The sequence below is a fragment of the Pseudorasbora parva genome, chromosome 25 (assembly GCF_024679245.1).
Source record: "Pseudorasbora parva isolate DD20220531a chromosome 25, ASM2467924v1, whole genome shotgun sequence".
NCBI lineage: Eukaryota > Metazoa > Chordata > Actinopteri > Cypriniformes > Gobionidae > Pseudorasbora > Pseudorasbora parva.
Window position 1 is genome coordinate 27,360,954 of NC_090196.1, and position 16,808 is coordinate 27,377,761.

At 38.1% G+C, this 16,808-nt stretch overlaps 2 protein-coding genes across 2 annotated transcripts; both read right to left on the minus strand.

Annotated features, from left to right (window-relative positions):
- Window positions 1-2,669: 2,669 nt before the first annotated feature.
- On the minus strand, window positions 2,670-4,926 carry ifitm5 (interferon induced transmembrane protein 5). Its single transcript, XM_067437270.1, has 2 exons — window positions 3,720-4,926; window positions 2,670-3,113 (listed from the first exon to the last, which is right to left on the minus strand). Exons 1-2 carry the CDS (start codon window positions 3,924-3,926, stop codon window positions 2,892-2,894), a joined length of 429 nt encoding a protein of 142 aa, XP_067293371.1. The 5' UTR covers window positions 3,927-4,926; the 3' UTR covers window positions 2,670-2,891.
- A 146-nt stretch (window positions 4,927-5,072) lies between these two features.
- On the minus strand, window positions 5,073-16,659 carry cat (catalase). Its single transcript, XM_067437269.1, has 13 exons — window positions 16,448-16,659; window positions 15,206-15,377; window positions 14,887-14,997; window positions 14,487-14,617; window positions 14,300-14,404; window positions 14,087-14,212; window positions 9,513-9,704; window positions 8,622-8,774; window positions 8,242-8,380; window positions 7,878-8,008; window positions 7,697-7,804; window positions 6,369-6,452; window positions 5,073-5,643 (listed from the first exon to the last, which is right to left on the minus strand). The coding sequence occupies exons 1-13, from the start codon at window positions 16,508-16,510 to the stop codon at window positions 5,581-5,583; spliced, it is 1,578 nt and encodes a 525-aa protein (XP_067293370.1). The 5' UTR covers window positions 16,511-16,659; the 3' UTR covers window positions 5,073-5,580.
- Between the last annotated feature and the right edge of the window lie 149 nt (window positions 16,660-16,808).

Consider the following 16,808-nt stretch of genomic DNA (forward strand, 5'->3'; position numbering starts at 1 on the left):
TCATGGAAATTTGTATTAATATTTCATTAGACTCTGCATGAGATCAGGGAATACATGCTAATAAATGATGATGTTATCATCGTCAATGATTAAACAACATAACTTGATGTTTTCTCTTGACTTTGTGTTCCTTCCCAAATGTGTCTCACAAACAAAACAGACAGAGAAACATTATATTAAAATACAGTCAAGGGTCAAGAGCCCAACTAAAGCAAAGATTCATCATGGTGACTTCCAACGAAACTATTATTTTCATTAAAACAGAAATAAAGTCAGTCTGGTTTGTTACATTTACATTACATTTAATCATTTAGCAGACGCTTTTATCCAAAGCGACTTACAAAAAAGGGGAGAGTAATAGAAGCAACGGAACAGACAAGGCCAAAAACCTGTAAGAGCTGTAAGAAATCTCAATTAATTAGCACAATACACAACAATTTTTTTTTTTTTTTTTTTTTTTTTTTTTTTAAAGACAGACATCTACAACAAAAACTCACGTCCGCAAAGTGCCGAACACTGGATTTTGATAGCTATGATATGATGTTTGTTATAAGTTAGTTCACATAATATTATTGTTTAGTAACTTACAAATTTTTACTTACCGATTTAAAGATTGCACACAATGAAAAAGTCTCCATCTTAATTTGAATCAGCAACAGAAAAGGACCGCCTTTTAATTGTCCTCCAATCAGTAAATTAGTTCTCTTGTTGCCCAGACAGAACTCCTGGCATGGCCAATCACATCAAAGCAAGATCAGAGTGAGCTATTTTAATTATGATTTTGAGTTCATTCAAATCTTAAGTTTATGTATTTTGTAAGTTAATAAGTTATACTAACTTATATTTTTGAGTTTTTGGACTAAACTAGTAATAACTAATAACTTGATTTGTTTAAGTAAAGACAACATTAGGGTTTTCCCTGATACGGTACCTTAGGAAACCACCCCAGTGACAGCAATTTGATTGCCATGAGTGTGGTAATCAAATTTGAAAGAACAAAATTGATTAATCGAATTTGGCTTATACATAATGTCCAATCTACAAGTTCAATAAAAACACACTACATGTTCTTGACATGTTTTGAGATTGCACGCTAACATGTTTATTAAAGCACTGGCATGATGATGCTGTTATAGATCTTAAATCTGTATCTGAACACCAAAGATCTCTGAGAGATAATTGATAGTGTTGCAGAATAATTAAATCTTTTCCCTCTTTGCAAAAAAAATAATAAAAAATCTCTCAGAAGATATTCTACATGCCAAAAGATTAGACTTTATTGAAAAAAACAAAGCATCAGCTGATCATCCTTCATTCATGGTATAATTCTTATATAATTTGTGTTATCATCTATTGAGTGCATCTGGGTTCTTTCCAAAGGTTTAAGCCACTGACTTCATTTTAATTATGGCATATTGCCAACTAGACTATTAAAAAAGAGAGAACATTTTATCAAAAGAGTGCATACATTGCATGTAAACATAGCCCTTTGATTAATGATTGTACCATCCAGTTAGTGATCGATGGATGTTTTCTGTACCATGTACTATTGCTGAGATGAAATATACAGAATAGCATATGAGAAACCTTCAAAGTTCCCCACAGTCAGTGGCCTAGATTGAGATATCAGCAAGAATCCACACAGATGAGAAATAGGCAGAAGGTCTGCATGAGGGTGTGTGTTAACTGCTCTTTAATCGAGTCCCTGCACATCTGTGTCCACTCTGTGTACTGACTGAAATAGAAGGGGAGTGAAGGTTGGCAACCAGCTCTGTCATTTAAATGATAAAAATACCAGTGGAGCTGGGAGGGGTCACCGCTGTAAGCACAGGCGGCACGGCCGAACATTACAGAGACGCATGAGAACTAAACCACAGCACCCCTTCAGTCTCCCTGAAATACAAGCTCCCAGAAAGCATAAAAGTCATGTTAACATGCTCTTCACCAATTAACTTAAAACAGCCCAACATGATTTTCGTACCCAGGCCAAGCTTTGTTTTTGAACTGGTTTTAACTCACCTGCCTCAACTGAAAAGTGGACAAACCCCTCTAAAACCAGCCAAGACAAACCCGACCAGACTTGGAGACCAGCAAATAAGCTTGTTGGGAATTTATAAAAGAAATATTTAGTTGTTTCTGATTAACCTTTTTTACTTAAACTACACCAATTCTGCCGTATTTGTGGCATTCACCCCTACCGCATCATAGTTTTTACTACTAAACATGATATTTAGCACAATATGCATGTGAATCATTAAATAGACAATACATTTTTGAATCAAATATCACTAAAAGGCTCACATTTAACATCGCCAGACGAAATCCAATCATTGGTCACACAAATTCGCAGTGCTAGTTGGTATTAAGGGACTTCTGTGTGAGCTGTGCTTTATGTAATCGCTACACTGTTGGCAGTACACCTCGAAATTTAGCTGAAATATCGCGACCGCATCTTAATGCAATTATTCACATCTACTGTTGCTAGACGAAATTTCCTGCTTGTAATCCAGTCATTGGTCACATGAACTTGCCACGATATTTGGTTTGAAAGCACCGTTAACATAAGACATTTTTGCTGTCGAAACTTCACTGAACCGTCGCTAATGTAATTATTTGATCCCACTTATGACAGAAATCTGTTCAAGGATAGGCATGTGTAAAACTCCTGATGAAATTAAATATTTTATTAAATACAGTTGAGCCAATTTACTTCATAAAATAGAATTGTTGGGTAGATATACAGTACATTGACATTAATCATGAAAAAACAAGTCTAAATAATAATAAACTCATCACACAGCCAGAGAAAACAACATGCTGGAAAAGTGGAGAGAACTGTCCAGAAGATTTGCAGGAGCTTTTGGTGGGGAGGATTGCTCGAGTCGCTCTGTCTACCTGCTGAAGAGCTTCATGAAACTCTGAAATCCATCTTCACCGAAGAAATCAAACGTTCCCTCTGAGCTGCCCAGATGAACCAGGAGCAGGACCAGCAGACCCACCAGCAGCAGCGGAACCAACAGATTCCAGCCCGACGCCAGGATGTTGTACCACTTCGCCTTGTCTGAGCATTCCTGTGCCGCACGCATGTCGCCCAAGGTCTTCTGATCTCGAGCCTGAAAACAGAACAGAAATGGATGTCGGACTGTCGTGTTTTAGCAGATGAACTCAAAAAAAAATATCCTTCAACTGGTTCCTTGTATTAGGTCCTACCATCTCTGGACTCTTAAAAAGAAAGGTCCTTTGACGTCGAAGAACTTTTAATATTTAAGGAACCTTTCCAGTTCACAAAAAGGTTGTTTTACACTTTTAAAAATAAAGGCTCCAAAAGAGGGAATCGAAGAAACCATTTTGAGTTTCCCGAAGAACCTTTAAGTGAACAATATTTTTTAGTTTTTCCACTATAAAGAACTTCTTGAGCAATTGAAAGGTTTTATGAATGTTTAAAAGTACCTTTATTTTCAAGTGTATGGAAAAACGTTTAAAAACTGCTCACGGAAAGGTTTTTCTTTTATGGCATCACTGTATGGGTGTTAAGAGATTAAAATGTTAAATGTTGCATTATTGGTTCTTCAGACAGGTTTTTTGGTTTAAAGCACCTGTACATTTGGCATTTGGCTGTAAAGCCATTTTTGGTTCCATTTAAGAACCTTTATAGTCCATCATGTGACATCCAGGAATATATCTGAAGCCACACAAATACATTTGGTGTTGGAGCTCACCTTAATGGAGTAGATCAGAGCCATGAATCCCAGGCAGCAGAAGTTGACGTAAAGAGTGTTACAGAGTGACCAGACCAGGTAGTCACTCGGTGGCTTCTTGCCCGCCTGGCTCATGTTGACCACCGTGGAGCCGCCAGCCTTCCGGCCGGACTTACAGTTGGTGAGCGGAGTGCAGTCGTTCACGTAGCTGTATGTGGCGTTATCCATCCCTGGAGGTCAAGGGTCAAAAACTCCTGGAAGAATCTGAAGAGGAATTACTGAGGAGAAAGATCAGGACACTACTTATACAGCACTGCAGATGGGTGGAGTCAAAGAGAGAGAGAGAAAGAGAGAGAGCAGGCGATGGAGAGAGGTCATTCATTATGTGGTTGTTGCTGGAGAGATCAGGGCAGGGTGCTGCTTCTATACATGTAGCCATTTCAAGAAAATCTCTAGGTTTGGTTAAAAAAAAAAAAAAGCGCACAATTAAAACTATTTTTAAAAATATGAAATAAATTAACCAAAATACCTAAAAGGAAAATAAAATTTGAACAAATACTTATACATTTTTACTATTTTAAAAATGTTAACTAAGATTTCTTATTTTTTATGGGTATTTAAGGACCTTTTGCCCATTTTATTAGAAAAGAGTCTACAGATAGACTCCTTTCTTTGGAGGGATAGAATTAGGGACGGGACAAGCCAGACACAAACCTGCAAACTTCCTGGAGCACCAAATGTCAAGGAAGCATGCGTGCTACAAATGAACTTTTTCTTTTAATCACTCAGGTGAAGTTTCTTTGGGTGCGTCTCAATCAGCTCCCTGGTTCAGCAGTCAGGGCACTGATCAGGACATAAGTCAATGGGCGGACTCCCTGATTAGTGCCCTTACTACTGTACCAGGGAGCTGATTGAGACGCACACTTTATTTTGGTCACCACAAACTATCTGTGGAAGAAAATGGCGCCTCCTAGTGGAAAGAGCAAAGGATTTAAAGGAGAAGTTCACTCAAAAATTGCATTAGCTGAAAGTTTGGAACCTTTTAATTAAAAACAAACTATTCTTTTCCTTTGTCAAAGGTATTGTTGATCCAAGCAGGGGCGTTGGACTGGGGGGATAAAGGGTACTGAGTAACCAGGGCCCGAGGCAGGGGGGGGGCCTTAGAAGTCAGTTTTCTATACATACACATACATGGTACGGGGGCCCAGCAAGATGGTTTGTACCCAGGGCCCAAAATTTGGTGCTACGCCCCTGCTTGCAAGAATAACATTTAAAAGGTATGACAAAGAAGATTATTTTTTTGTGAATTTCCTGGAGATTCAGACTTTGGAAAAGCAAAAAGAGAAATTTCAAATGAATCAACAACTCAAGTCATAGAGATCAAATATTCTGATTTATTCATTACAAAAATGACAAAAGCCATTACATTCTTGTTAACACAACTGATTTATGTTCAGTTAAGGCAAAAGGGACGGAGAGAGATCATTTCTCCTATTCAGCTTTAAACTGCATGAGTAGCCAAGATAAAGAAAATCTAAAGCATTCTTTATATTAAAATCATTTATTCATTCGCAGATTATTTTTGGCTATTCTACATTTCGCACACAATCAAAATGCAGAAATATATTGACTGATTTAGTTTGGATTAGCTCAAACTTGCGTATGCATCAAAGGCCCACATTTGGTTTAATGGCATAAATCATGATTGTGAAATCAGTGTTGCAAATTGGCCATGTTAGATATGATGTCTGCATTTCTACAGCACACAAGGAATGAGTTAAGCATCATGACTCTATATCACACTCTATAAGAGAATGAAAGGATGTGTGTGTGTGTGTGTGTGTGTGTGTGTGTGTGTATATAAAGGGGCGGCACTTTTAAATCACATCTTAGAGGCTGCAGCCACAGCAGACGCTCCACCGCGACTATAAACATGAATAGTGTTCTGGAGAAACAAAGACAAGAAAATAATAATATAAACATCAGTGTAACTAAAATATTGTAGATATTATTAATATTTTACATTTTTAAAGGGATAGTTCACCCAAAAATGAAAATGTGATGTTTATCTGCTTACCCCCAGGGCATCCAGTATGTGTATATGTTTGTTTCTTCAGTAAAACTCAAATGAAGATTTTTAACTCAACCAACTCAACCATGCATCGTATAATGCATGTCAATGGGGTGTATTTATATGAGAGTAAAAAACACACAGACATACGAATGTCTGGCTCATGGCAACACTTTAATGTCTTAAGACACAAAATGATCAGTTTCAGCAAGAAACCAGACATTAATCGGTCACCACGAGCCACAGGGTTTAATATTGATTCGTATGTCTGTGTGTTTTTTACTCTCATATAGATACACCCCAATGACATGCATTGCACGAGCAATGGCTGGAGTTAAAAATCTTCAGATTTTTGCAGATAAACATCACATTTTCATTTCTGGGTGAACTATCCTTTAATGAGTTTTTATTTTTATATTATTTGTTTTTAATTTGATATTATATATAAGCATATAGTTTTCATTTTTGTTTCAGTTATTTTAGCACATCAAGCTAGTTTTTCATTTTATTTCAAGTTACTTTTTTATGGTTTTATTTTTAGTTATGCACGCTAAAACATCAGACATGAATGTGTGCGAGACGGATCAAATGTGTTTTACCTTTTTCCCTTCAGTGTTGTATTGATCCAGGAGAGTTTGAACACGAGTCCCATAATCGGGGTGAATGGCCATCAGGTTTTGCACCTTCAAAATCACAACAAAACAACATCTGAATGATCTGGAATCATGCCTTTTTTTCCTTTCATGTTCCTCAATAGCTTCTATTTTGAATAGTTTGCATGAGAGTAACATATACATACATACATACATACATACATACATATATAATATATATATATATATATATATATATATATATATATATATATATATATATATATATATATATATATATATATCGTTTTTGAAAGAAGTTTCTTCTGCTCATCAAGCCTGCATTTATTTGATCAAAAATACAGATTTTTTTTTTTTTAACATTTTGAAGTATTATTAAAATTTAAAATATTTGGTTTTCAATTTATTATACTTTAAATTATCATTTATTTCTGTGATCAAAGCTGAATTTTCAGGATGGTTACTCCAGTCTTCAGTGTCTCATTATCCTTCAGAAATCATTCTCATATTCTGATTTATTATTAGTGTTGGAAACAGTTCTGCTGCCTAATTATTTGATGAATAAAAGGTTCAAAAGAACTGCATTTATTCAAAATAAAGGCATATTTTCAAATAATAAATAAATAAAAGAAATAAAATAAAAAGGATAAATAAATCTAATTTACTATACATTTTTATCAATTTAACACATCCTTGCTGAATAAAATTATTGATTTAAAAAAAAGAAGAAAGAAAATAAATGATTGACCCCAAATTACTGACCAGTAGTGTATATTGTTGTTACAAAAGATTTATATTTTTAAAACATTTGCTTTTTTTTTTTATTCACCAAAGTATTATAAAAAAGTATCACAGGTTATGAAAAAATATTAAGCAGAAGAACTGATTCCAGCTTTGAAAATGAATCCTCATATGAGAATGATTTCTGAAGGATCATGATCACTGAAGACTGGAGGAATAATCCTGAAAATTCAGCTTTGATCACAGAAATAAATGATCATTTAAAGTATAATAAATTGAAAACAAATTATTTTAAATTGTAATATATCATAATATAAATTTTTTTCTGTATTTTTGATCAAATAAATGCAGGCTTGATGAGCAGAAGAAACTTCTTTCAAAAACATTAAAAATAGTAATGTGTCCAAACTTGTGTGTGTGTGTGCGCATATATAATATAATATAATATAATATAATATAATATAATATAATATAATATAATATAATATAATATAATATAATATAATATAATATAATATAATATAATATAATATAAAATAATTTCTCAAACAGCCAAAAATGAAAGATCATACCACGCGTTTCTGAATGAACAGTTGAGCTCCTTTCAGATGACCGGCCATATTCTGACACAGACGCTCTCGCTCGGCTTCGTTCAGCACCTCGGTGAAGAACGTGCGCACCTGCAGAACGAAATATTATAACTCATCATACGTGTGATTATCTGTACACAGATGCACGCGATCGCCAACATACCTGAGTCTCATTGTCATCGTCCGCGCTGTTATATCGGCCCACATCAGGAGACACCTGACACTTGGACTCCATGAAGCACGGCTGGGTCTCAGGACCACTGAAGCTGTTGGGGTAGTAGTTAGGAGCTCCCCCTAAAAGACCGGACAGGAACTGCTTACCATTTCAATACAGATTTCATTGCCACAACAACATTCAATGCATTTGGTCACATTTCCTGATTCACCATTCCAGACTGATGTTGCGTAGTTAAATCTGAGTCACTCTTAAGAGACTAATCCTAAAACCAAACCCAGGATGTGACATGAGGTTTTTTTTTCTGCTGTGCACATTTCTCCTTTAAATGCATGGTGCATGTGCAACTTACCCAGGTTGTCGTACATGCACATGGGACCGTCTCTCTGGTAGTTTGCCACACGGGTGCGGTAGGGGCAGTTGACGGGCAGTTGGAGGTAATTCGCTCCGAGCCGATGCCGATGTGTGTCTGGGTAAGAGAAAAGACGCCCCTGTGGCAAAAGAATTGAGTAATTGCAGCATTTAGTCAGTCTAGCAATTAGTCATTAGTCATTGACGCTTTAATCCAAAGTGATTTACAGGATGCTTATTACAAGTAACCAGAGCTTAAGTGCCTTGCTCAAGGACAAAATAGTGAACAAGCATCTTTTTATGCATCATACGTTCAAACGAACCTATGAAATGTGTCTAGCTATGATGCTTATAGGTTAATGTAGTAGTAAAAAAACGAACCTGCAGCATCTTGTCCGGGCTGGGCTCAATTCCGGGCGGCATGTTGCTGGGATCGAATGCCAGCTGCTCCACCTCAGCGAAGTAGTTCACAGGGTTTCGGTTCAACACAAAGCGTCCCACAGGAATCAAAGGGAAGTCCTTATGGGACCAGACCTGAGAGATAAAGGTCCAGACATCAGAATGGCCATATACACTATACTGGCAAAAGTTTTGTGACGACCTCCTTTACATGCACATGAACTTTTGTGACATTCATTTCTTAATCCGTAGGGTTTAATACCATACTCCCCCCTCCACCTGACTCCTGGTAACCGCCAAACCCAGACTCGTCCATGGGATTGCCAGACATAGAAGTGTGATTGGTCACTCCAGAGAACATGTCTCCACTGCTCTAGAGTCAGTCGCGGCTTGCTTTACACCACCTCATCCCACGTTTTGCATTGCACTTGGTGATGTAAGGCTTGGATGAGCAGCTTGGCCATGGAAACCCATTCCATGAAGCTCTCAACACACTGTTCTTGAGCTCATCTGAAGACCACATGAAGTTTGTAGATGTGTAGCTATTGCCTCTGCAGAAAGTTGGTGACTTCTGCACACTGTGACCCTCAGCATGCGCTGACCCCGCTAGCTAAGTTGCTGTTGTTTCCCAATTGCTTCCACTTTGTTATAATCCAACTAACAGCTGACTGTTGAATATTTAGTAGTGAAGTAGTTTCAGGAATGGACTTATTGCTCAGGTGGCAACCTATCACGGTACCACGTTTGAGTTCACTGATCTCCTGAGAGAGACCCATTCTTTCACAAATGTGTGTAGAAGCGTCTGCATGTCTAGTGCTTGACGGTCGTGTGGTGTGGTAAAGTGTCTTGAGGTGCATTCTGGGATGAGGGTACCTTAGTCAAATCAAATGGATTCCACCTCCAGTTCTCCGCCTGCTCAAAGGTCATGACCTGGATGTAGAAGGTCCAGGATGGGAAGTTGCCGTTGGAGATGGCGTTGTACAGATCTCTGATGGAGTAATCTGGGTCGGTGGATGCAAGACGATCTGCTTCTTCAACAGTCAAATTCTTAATGCCCTGATCAGTCTGAAACACAACAAGTGATCTATTACATCTCTTAATTGTACATGATAATTTTAAAAATGTCATTACCTATACTACGACTACGAATAAAAATAATAGTCTTGTTAATCATAGTAAATGTTTTTCAATCGAAATAAACATGAAATAATATTATTAATAAGGATCATAAAATATATCAAAGTATTCAGCAAGTATAATTTATTAGAAGATAACATTGGCTATTATTAACCAAATGAAATAACCCAAATATTTTTTATCCATGGTTTAACTTGTATAGTAAACAAATTCAGTTTTTTTGTTGTTGGTTTTTTTTGTGTAAATTTACTGTTATATTTAAATTAAATTACATTTTTAATCAGAGTTCTTTAAAGAATTTATTTGCAAATTATGATGGAAAATAAGTATTTGGTCACCTACAAAAAAAAGCAAGATTTCTGGCTCTCACAGACCTTTAACAACTTCTTTACTCCACTATGGCCAAGACCAAAGAGCTGTCAAAGGACACCAGAAACAAAATTATAGACCTGTACCAGGCTGAGAAGACTGAATCTGCAATAGGTAAGCAGCTTGGTGTGAAGAAATCAACTCTGCGAGCAGTTATTAGAAAATGGAAGACATACAAGAGCACTGATAATTTCCCTTGATTATGACAATGATCCCAAACACACCGCCCGGGCAACAAAGGAGTGGCTTTTTAAGAAGCATTTCAAGGTCCTGGAGTCTCCAGATCTCAACCTCACAGAAAATCTTTGAAAATCCGTCTTGCCCAGCGACAGTCCCAAAACATCACTGCTTTAGAGGAGATCTGCATGGGCTAAACTACCAGCAACGGTGTGTAAAAGCCTTGTGGCAACTTGCAGAAAACGTCTGACCTCTGCTCTGTCATTGCCAATAAAGGGTATATAACAAAGTATTGAGATTAACTTTTGTTATTGACCAAATTCTTATTTTCCACCATAATTTGCACATAAATTCTTTAAAAATCAGACAATGTGATTTTCTGGATTTGTTTTCTCATTCTGCCTCATAGTTGAAGTGTACCTATGATGAAAATTACAGGCCTCTCATCTTTTTAAGTGGGAAAACTTGCACAATTTGTGGCTGACTAAATACTTTTTGATCCACTGTATATCACAAGACAGAATTCAGAAGAAAAAAAAACAGAATATGGAAAGAAATATTTCATAAGGGCCCTTATCTAGCAAAGCCAGGCTTTCAGCCTGATGGGTGAACGAGCTTTCCTTGGTCAAGGGCCAACCAGAGGCCATCTGACTGGCATGAAAGGCAACCAATCAGAGTTTGTTTTGTTCCTTGCATGTTTAGAAGACTGGAAATGTAAGTCGATGTCCCTAGATTAACAGACCGGTGTGCATCTAATAGATTATTTACTCAAGACCATGCAACAGTAGAGCCTCAAGCTTCACATTCTTTTGAAAATCCAGCTTTTAGTGTTTAGTTGATCGTATGCGCCCATTGTCACAGTTGTAAACACAGCTTTCTTTTTCTATGAGGGGGTTTGGCTTTGTTTCCAGGAGGACTGTTTAAGAACCAAGCGGCAACCTCCCGCGATCTCTCTTGAAGCCAATACGGAAGTTATGTAAACTGTAATTCCTCAACTGGCCACTAGGGACAGGCTCCAGAAGGGAGCAGAATCTCATTGAGCCCCATGTTAAAATTCTCAACTTTAAAGCAGGAAAAAACATGTTTACAGCCTGGTACAAATTGTGTTTTTGGCTTATATGGCTAATTTTGATCTTCATGACAACTCTGAGGGGGGTGAATTTTTTTATAACTCATTCGTTTACGTTATATAAAGCCTTAAGGTTCTGCATAATTAAGGGCGTGGTTACAAGTGGATAGCCATTTATCCGCCGTCTATAGTTATTGCGTCACCTCAGCTCCGCGCACATCCCGCCTTTTTGCCCATTTTCTGTTATCCGGGAGTGACACGCGTTGACTCGCTCACAAGATGGCAACGCCCAGCTCGCCCCTACTTTAAGCTTCAGAACGGCTTATCGGAATCCTATGGGTGACGTCACGGACACTACGTCCATATTTTTTTACAGTCTATGTTAAGAACGCGAACACGTCTCCCAGAAATCCTGTAGAATTTAACTAATCAGATGACGACTTCGAAACTCCAGCAGCGTTTCCCATTTTTGTGTGAAGTTCATGACAGAGGCTGAGAAAAATGGGTCTAAATATCGATATCAAATGATATGGAAAAAATATTGGGATTTCTATTTCACCATCTACCCCGTCCATGGGTCTCAAACTCACAGGGTGCGAGCATTTTGTGGTCCACTACTTGACATCAAAGTTTAGTGTTAGTGCAGCCCATGCGTTGTTCTGAAACGCATCTTTTTGCTGAGTCATTGCGAGTGCCACGCTTACCACGCTTTTATTTTCAGAAATGCAAGCCGCCTCACTTTTTGCGAGTGTGTGTGTGTGTGTGTGTGTGTGTGTGTGTGTGTGTTGACTCAGCCCTCCTTCATGCAGTATAATTGGTTGACACTGTGTGATTGACAGGAAAAGAATGTAAGGCTGATCAGACAGTCGAAACTAATATGGTGTAACAGCGATTGTCAATGTCAAAACTATTGAGATGGCCTTCTCTTTTGGCTCATGCACACAGCCTTCACACACAGACGAGCGTGTAAATCAATCGCTCAATGTCGGCAAAATTTGAATTAGATTCTTTTTTTTAAACTTCCTCTAGATCACTGGGGAACTCAAATAATAATAGCGGGATTTATGCATTTATTCACTAATGCGAAGAATCTCGGGACTAATAATATATTTTTTATGCAAATAGTCCCACAAGGATTATTTCCCAACTAGAATTAGACCTAGAATGCGTTCACTTTTCTGTTTTTTAACATTTTATAAATATAAAAAAGGTCCCCCCTCCAAATGTTCAAGACATGGTTACAGCTAGGGTTGCCACCCGTCCCGTGAAATACGGAATCGTCCCATATTTTGAGGAAAAATGACGCGTCCCGTATCAAAGCAATACGGGACGCGATTTGTCCCGTATTTTACATAGGTCCACCCGCATTGTGTGAAGACACGTCCTATTCTGCCCCGAATTGGGTCGCTGCCGTCGTTGGTTTGTTTGATTGGTTTGTTTCAGGTTCACGGGCCGTGAATCACGGCCAATCAGAGTCAGAAGAGGTATAGGTTCTTTTCTATACGGGCAGAATCCATTTGAAACGATGGCGGAGGCAGATCCAAATACCTCCCCGCGTCCAGCTGTAAAAGTTTCAGAGCAGAAACGCAAGCGGATGCAGAGGTACAGACGAGAGTCGGAAGAATTAAATACTTGGCTGCAAAGTTTCAGCGGCAATGAATACCAAGCCAATTGTACAATTTGTCGGCGAGTGTTTTCAGTGGCGCACGGTGGCCTGTCAGATGTGAGACAGCATGCAACGGGAGAGCAACATTCACGAAATGCAAGAGCTCACCGAAATCAAAGCACTGTCGCACAGTTCTTCATACCTCAAGCATCTCCTGAGGCAGATAGTGTAATGTTTTTTTTTTATCACCTCAATTTTTTGATTGATAACGTTAGATTTCATATGCTGCCTATTAAGAAATAATGTTAACAATGTAGGCTACATTAATGATGTTATGGTATGATTTGTTTATTAAGGTTAAGTTGTACAGTCAGACACAAGCATTACTTTAATAAGAGATAAGATATATATAGATATATATATATATATATATATATATATATATATATATATATATATATATATATATATATCACAACACTATAAAATTACTCGAGTTAATTAGCAATTTCTTATCCTACTCCCCTCTAGGTTACAGCAGCTGAGTTTGTTTTTTATTGTCATAGCTGTGTATTATACTGAGTGCATCTGTTCACACTGATTTCAATAGCAGATATCCTATTATAATGTCCATTGGTATCAATCTTAATATACAAATTATGAAAACATGTTTTAAGTTATGATATACGACCACTGCACTGGAACAGCATCAGGACTGTGGTCATCGTGGCCCCGAGGTGTGTGGCCACCACTGCGGCAGGCGTCCCTTATTTTTCTGTACTGAAGGTGGCAACCCTAGTTACAGCCTTGCTTTGAATTAGTCTATTATTTTAAATAAAATAAAATTCATTCATCATTTCATTATTACATCATGATTTAATTTCTATAGGCTGCATTTAAAAAAAGATTCCACTTTTTTTGTGGAATACTTGATGCAGACCCAGACTCTACCTCCACCGGCCCCCAGGTAAATTGAGTTTGAGACCCCTGGTCTAGCCCTAATTAAAGCTCAAGTTTGTGCTTATTGGCTGTGATTTTCAAAATTCAATCTGCAGATTTTACACACAATCACTAACAAACAGGAAATACCTTGAAGTGGAACTTGCAGTACACCGGCTGCCCCTGAGCGTTGACCAGTTTGAAAGTGTGCGATCCGTATCCGTTCATATGACGGTAGCCATCTGGAATCCCCCGATCGCTGAACAGGAAAGACACCTGCACATACACACAAAATCAACTCGAGTGAGACTTTCTGCACTAACGTGAAAACACGAAAGTGACCGGCGGCTTCAGCAGCCGTACCTGATGCATTGCTTCAGGACGCAAACCCCAGAAATCCCAAACCATATCCGGATCCTTCAGGTGAGTCTGCGGATTTCGTTTCTGAGAGTGGATGAAGGACGGAAACTACAAACACAGTTAACACAGGTATTCTGTTAATATTGGGACTTAATGGATTCACAGAGTGTGTGTGGATTGTGTCTCTCACCAGAAGCGCATCCCTGATAAAGAAGATCGGGGTGTTATTTCCAGTGAGATCCCAGTTGCCCTCATCGGTGTAGAACTTCACTGCGAATCCTCGAGGATCACGCACTGTATCTGCCGACCCAGACTCGCCAGCTACAAACATACAAATACACATTTATTAAAGGACAACAGAAGTACTTTTTACTTAAAGTAGGCTAGCGAGCAAGAGTGTGCCCTGTTCACACTGTTTCTGCATGTGCTCTTTTCCCTCTTACAAAACCATTTGGCTCCATTTCAGACACCCGAGCGCCACGACTTCTGTTTCGACATTACTTCCTGGCATTTCTAATCCCAACAAAATCATTAATACAGAGTCCAGATGTCACTAGAAGAGCCATTATAATATCCATTCAAAAACGTACCCACAGTGGAAAAGCGAACAGCGATGGGTGTCGTCTTTCCCACATGCTCGAACACTTTGGCTTTACAATAGCGTGTGATGTCATGGGTCACTTCGAAGTAGCCGAACGCTCCTGCGAAGAGACCGAGAAAAAATTCAGTATTGTGATTTCATCACACAAGCTCTGAAGTGTCCCGATATTGTCCATCCAATCAGAGCACAGCTCTTATAAGCCAATCAAATTTCAGCATGGTTTTCAGCCTCATACTACAGTTCAAAAGTTTGGGGTCAGCAAATGTTCTTAATTTAATACATCTCTGCATGTATTTATTCACACTCACCTGCTCCTTTAGCGTGCACGACTCTCTCTGGTATCCGCTCTCGGTCAAAGTGGGCCATTTCATCAGTAAACACCACATCCTGGACCAGCAGTGGCCCACGCGCACCCGCCGTCATCGAGTTCAGCTTGTCCCCAACCGGGACTCCGGCTCCAGTGGTCAGGACATCTGGCCGCTGAGAAATGAGACCGAATGGCAAAACTGGGTCAAATAAAAAAACATCTAAACAAACTAAATCATCTTATTTATCAAACTCAAATAATACTCATTTTATGATTATTAATTGAATACTGTATGAATACATTTGAGGTGTGTCAATCAAATTTAATAAAACTAAACTGGCAAAATAAATATTATTGTATAGGCATCTGACCTGAAAACGGTGATTAAATAACCATAACAGTTATTTATCTGCTTAGTGCTTATCTGGTTAAAGTTCAACTACCGTGTCCTCGTTAAATAAATAAAAGGAAAGGGGCCTAAATTTTAAAGTCCCTTTAAGACTGAATATACATTATATAAAAAATATACGTATGTATGCAAATATAATAATCAAATATAATATAAATAACAATGAATATATAGTATGTAACAATTCTTTCACAACATGACAGGCGTTATTAAATGTGATTCGCTGACCAAGGTGTCAATCGTGTTATTGACCAATCGCGTTAGAGAGGAGTAGGATGAGGCGGGGGCTTAACCGTCTTCCATGTCGTCGGCCCACTTCAACTACGAAAACATTTAACTTGAAATTATGTAATGAACCTTATTTCTGTTGTGCATCTTCACTCGCAAACCATTACAAATCCAAAACAATCCACATGCAAAAAAAAACAAAAAAGACCGCAAAGGATGCTATTTTCCAATACGAAAAGTATACAATTTTAGACAGTATCTACTGCATTAATGCAAGACAAGTGATGCATACATGATTAAAATGGTCTTAAAACGGTTGCATGCAGCGAGATTATGCATTTTTTTGTCACTACAGACATGACAAGTAACGTAACGTTCTCTATTTTAGATCAGTCGGATATTTAAAGGTTCCGTGTTGTTTAGAGACTTTTTGCACATTAAACCCCGAATATATAATCAAATCCATTCGAGTTTGAACATAACAGCTTTGCGACCTTCGGCACAATTTCTCAGTCTGCAATAAACCATTAAAAAAACACCGAGAACGCATTTTAATAAACACTTATTTGAACTTATTGTTCAGTAAATAAACTGTGTGCAGCAGACCTGAGAGCCGCGACCCTCCTTCCACAGCTTCATCTGATCCGTCGCCTTTTCTCTGTCTGCCATTATTCAGCTCTTGAATTACACACAAAACGCAAAACAAAAACTCTGTGGATCCAAACCACCGAACTATCAAAATGGATGTTATCTATTAAGGCTGGTAATGGTTTGCTCTTTGTACTTGAACCTGGGCCCTTACGTGATATTCATTTGTCTCTCCACCCATATGATAACGATTGGCGTAGAACCTAAATGGGCGGGGCTATGCGGCCCGAACGTTGTAAGCACTATGGGTCTACATAATTATTATTATTATTTTTTTATCTATCCAGTGTATTTAAGTTCAATGTTAAATGTATTAAAT

Bases quoted from the DNA above. Each gene is read 5' to 3' on its own strand.
- ifitm5 (XM_067437270.1), bottom strand. From the start codon at position 3,926: ATGGATAACGCCACATACAGCTACGTGAACGACTGCACTCCGCTCACC. The intron at 3,114-3,719 runs GTGAGCTCCAAC...TTCTGTTTTCAG, and splicing joins CTCTGATCTACTCCATTAAG to GCTCGAGATCAGAAGACCTT.
- cat (XM_067437269.1), bottom strand. From the start codon at position 16,510: ATGGCAGACAGAGAAAAGGCGACGGATCAGATGAAGCTGTGGAAGGAG. The intron at 9,705-14,086 runs GTATTTCCTGTT...GTTGTGTTTCAG, and splicing joins ACTGCAAGTTCCACTTCAAG to ACTGATCAGGGCATTAAGAA. The intron at 5,644-6,368 runs GTAAAACACATT...TTGTTTCTCCAG, and splicing joins ACAACACTGAAGGGAAAAAG to AACACTATTCATGTTTATAG.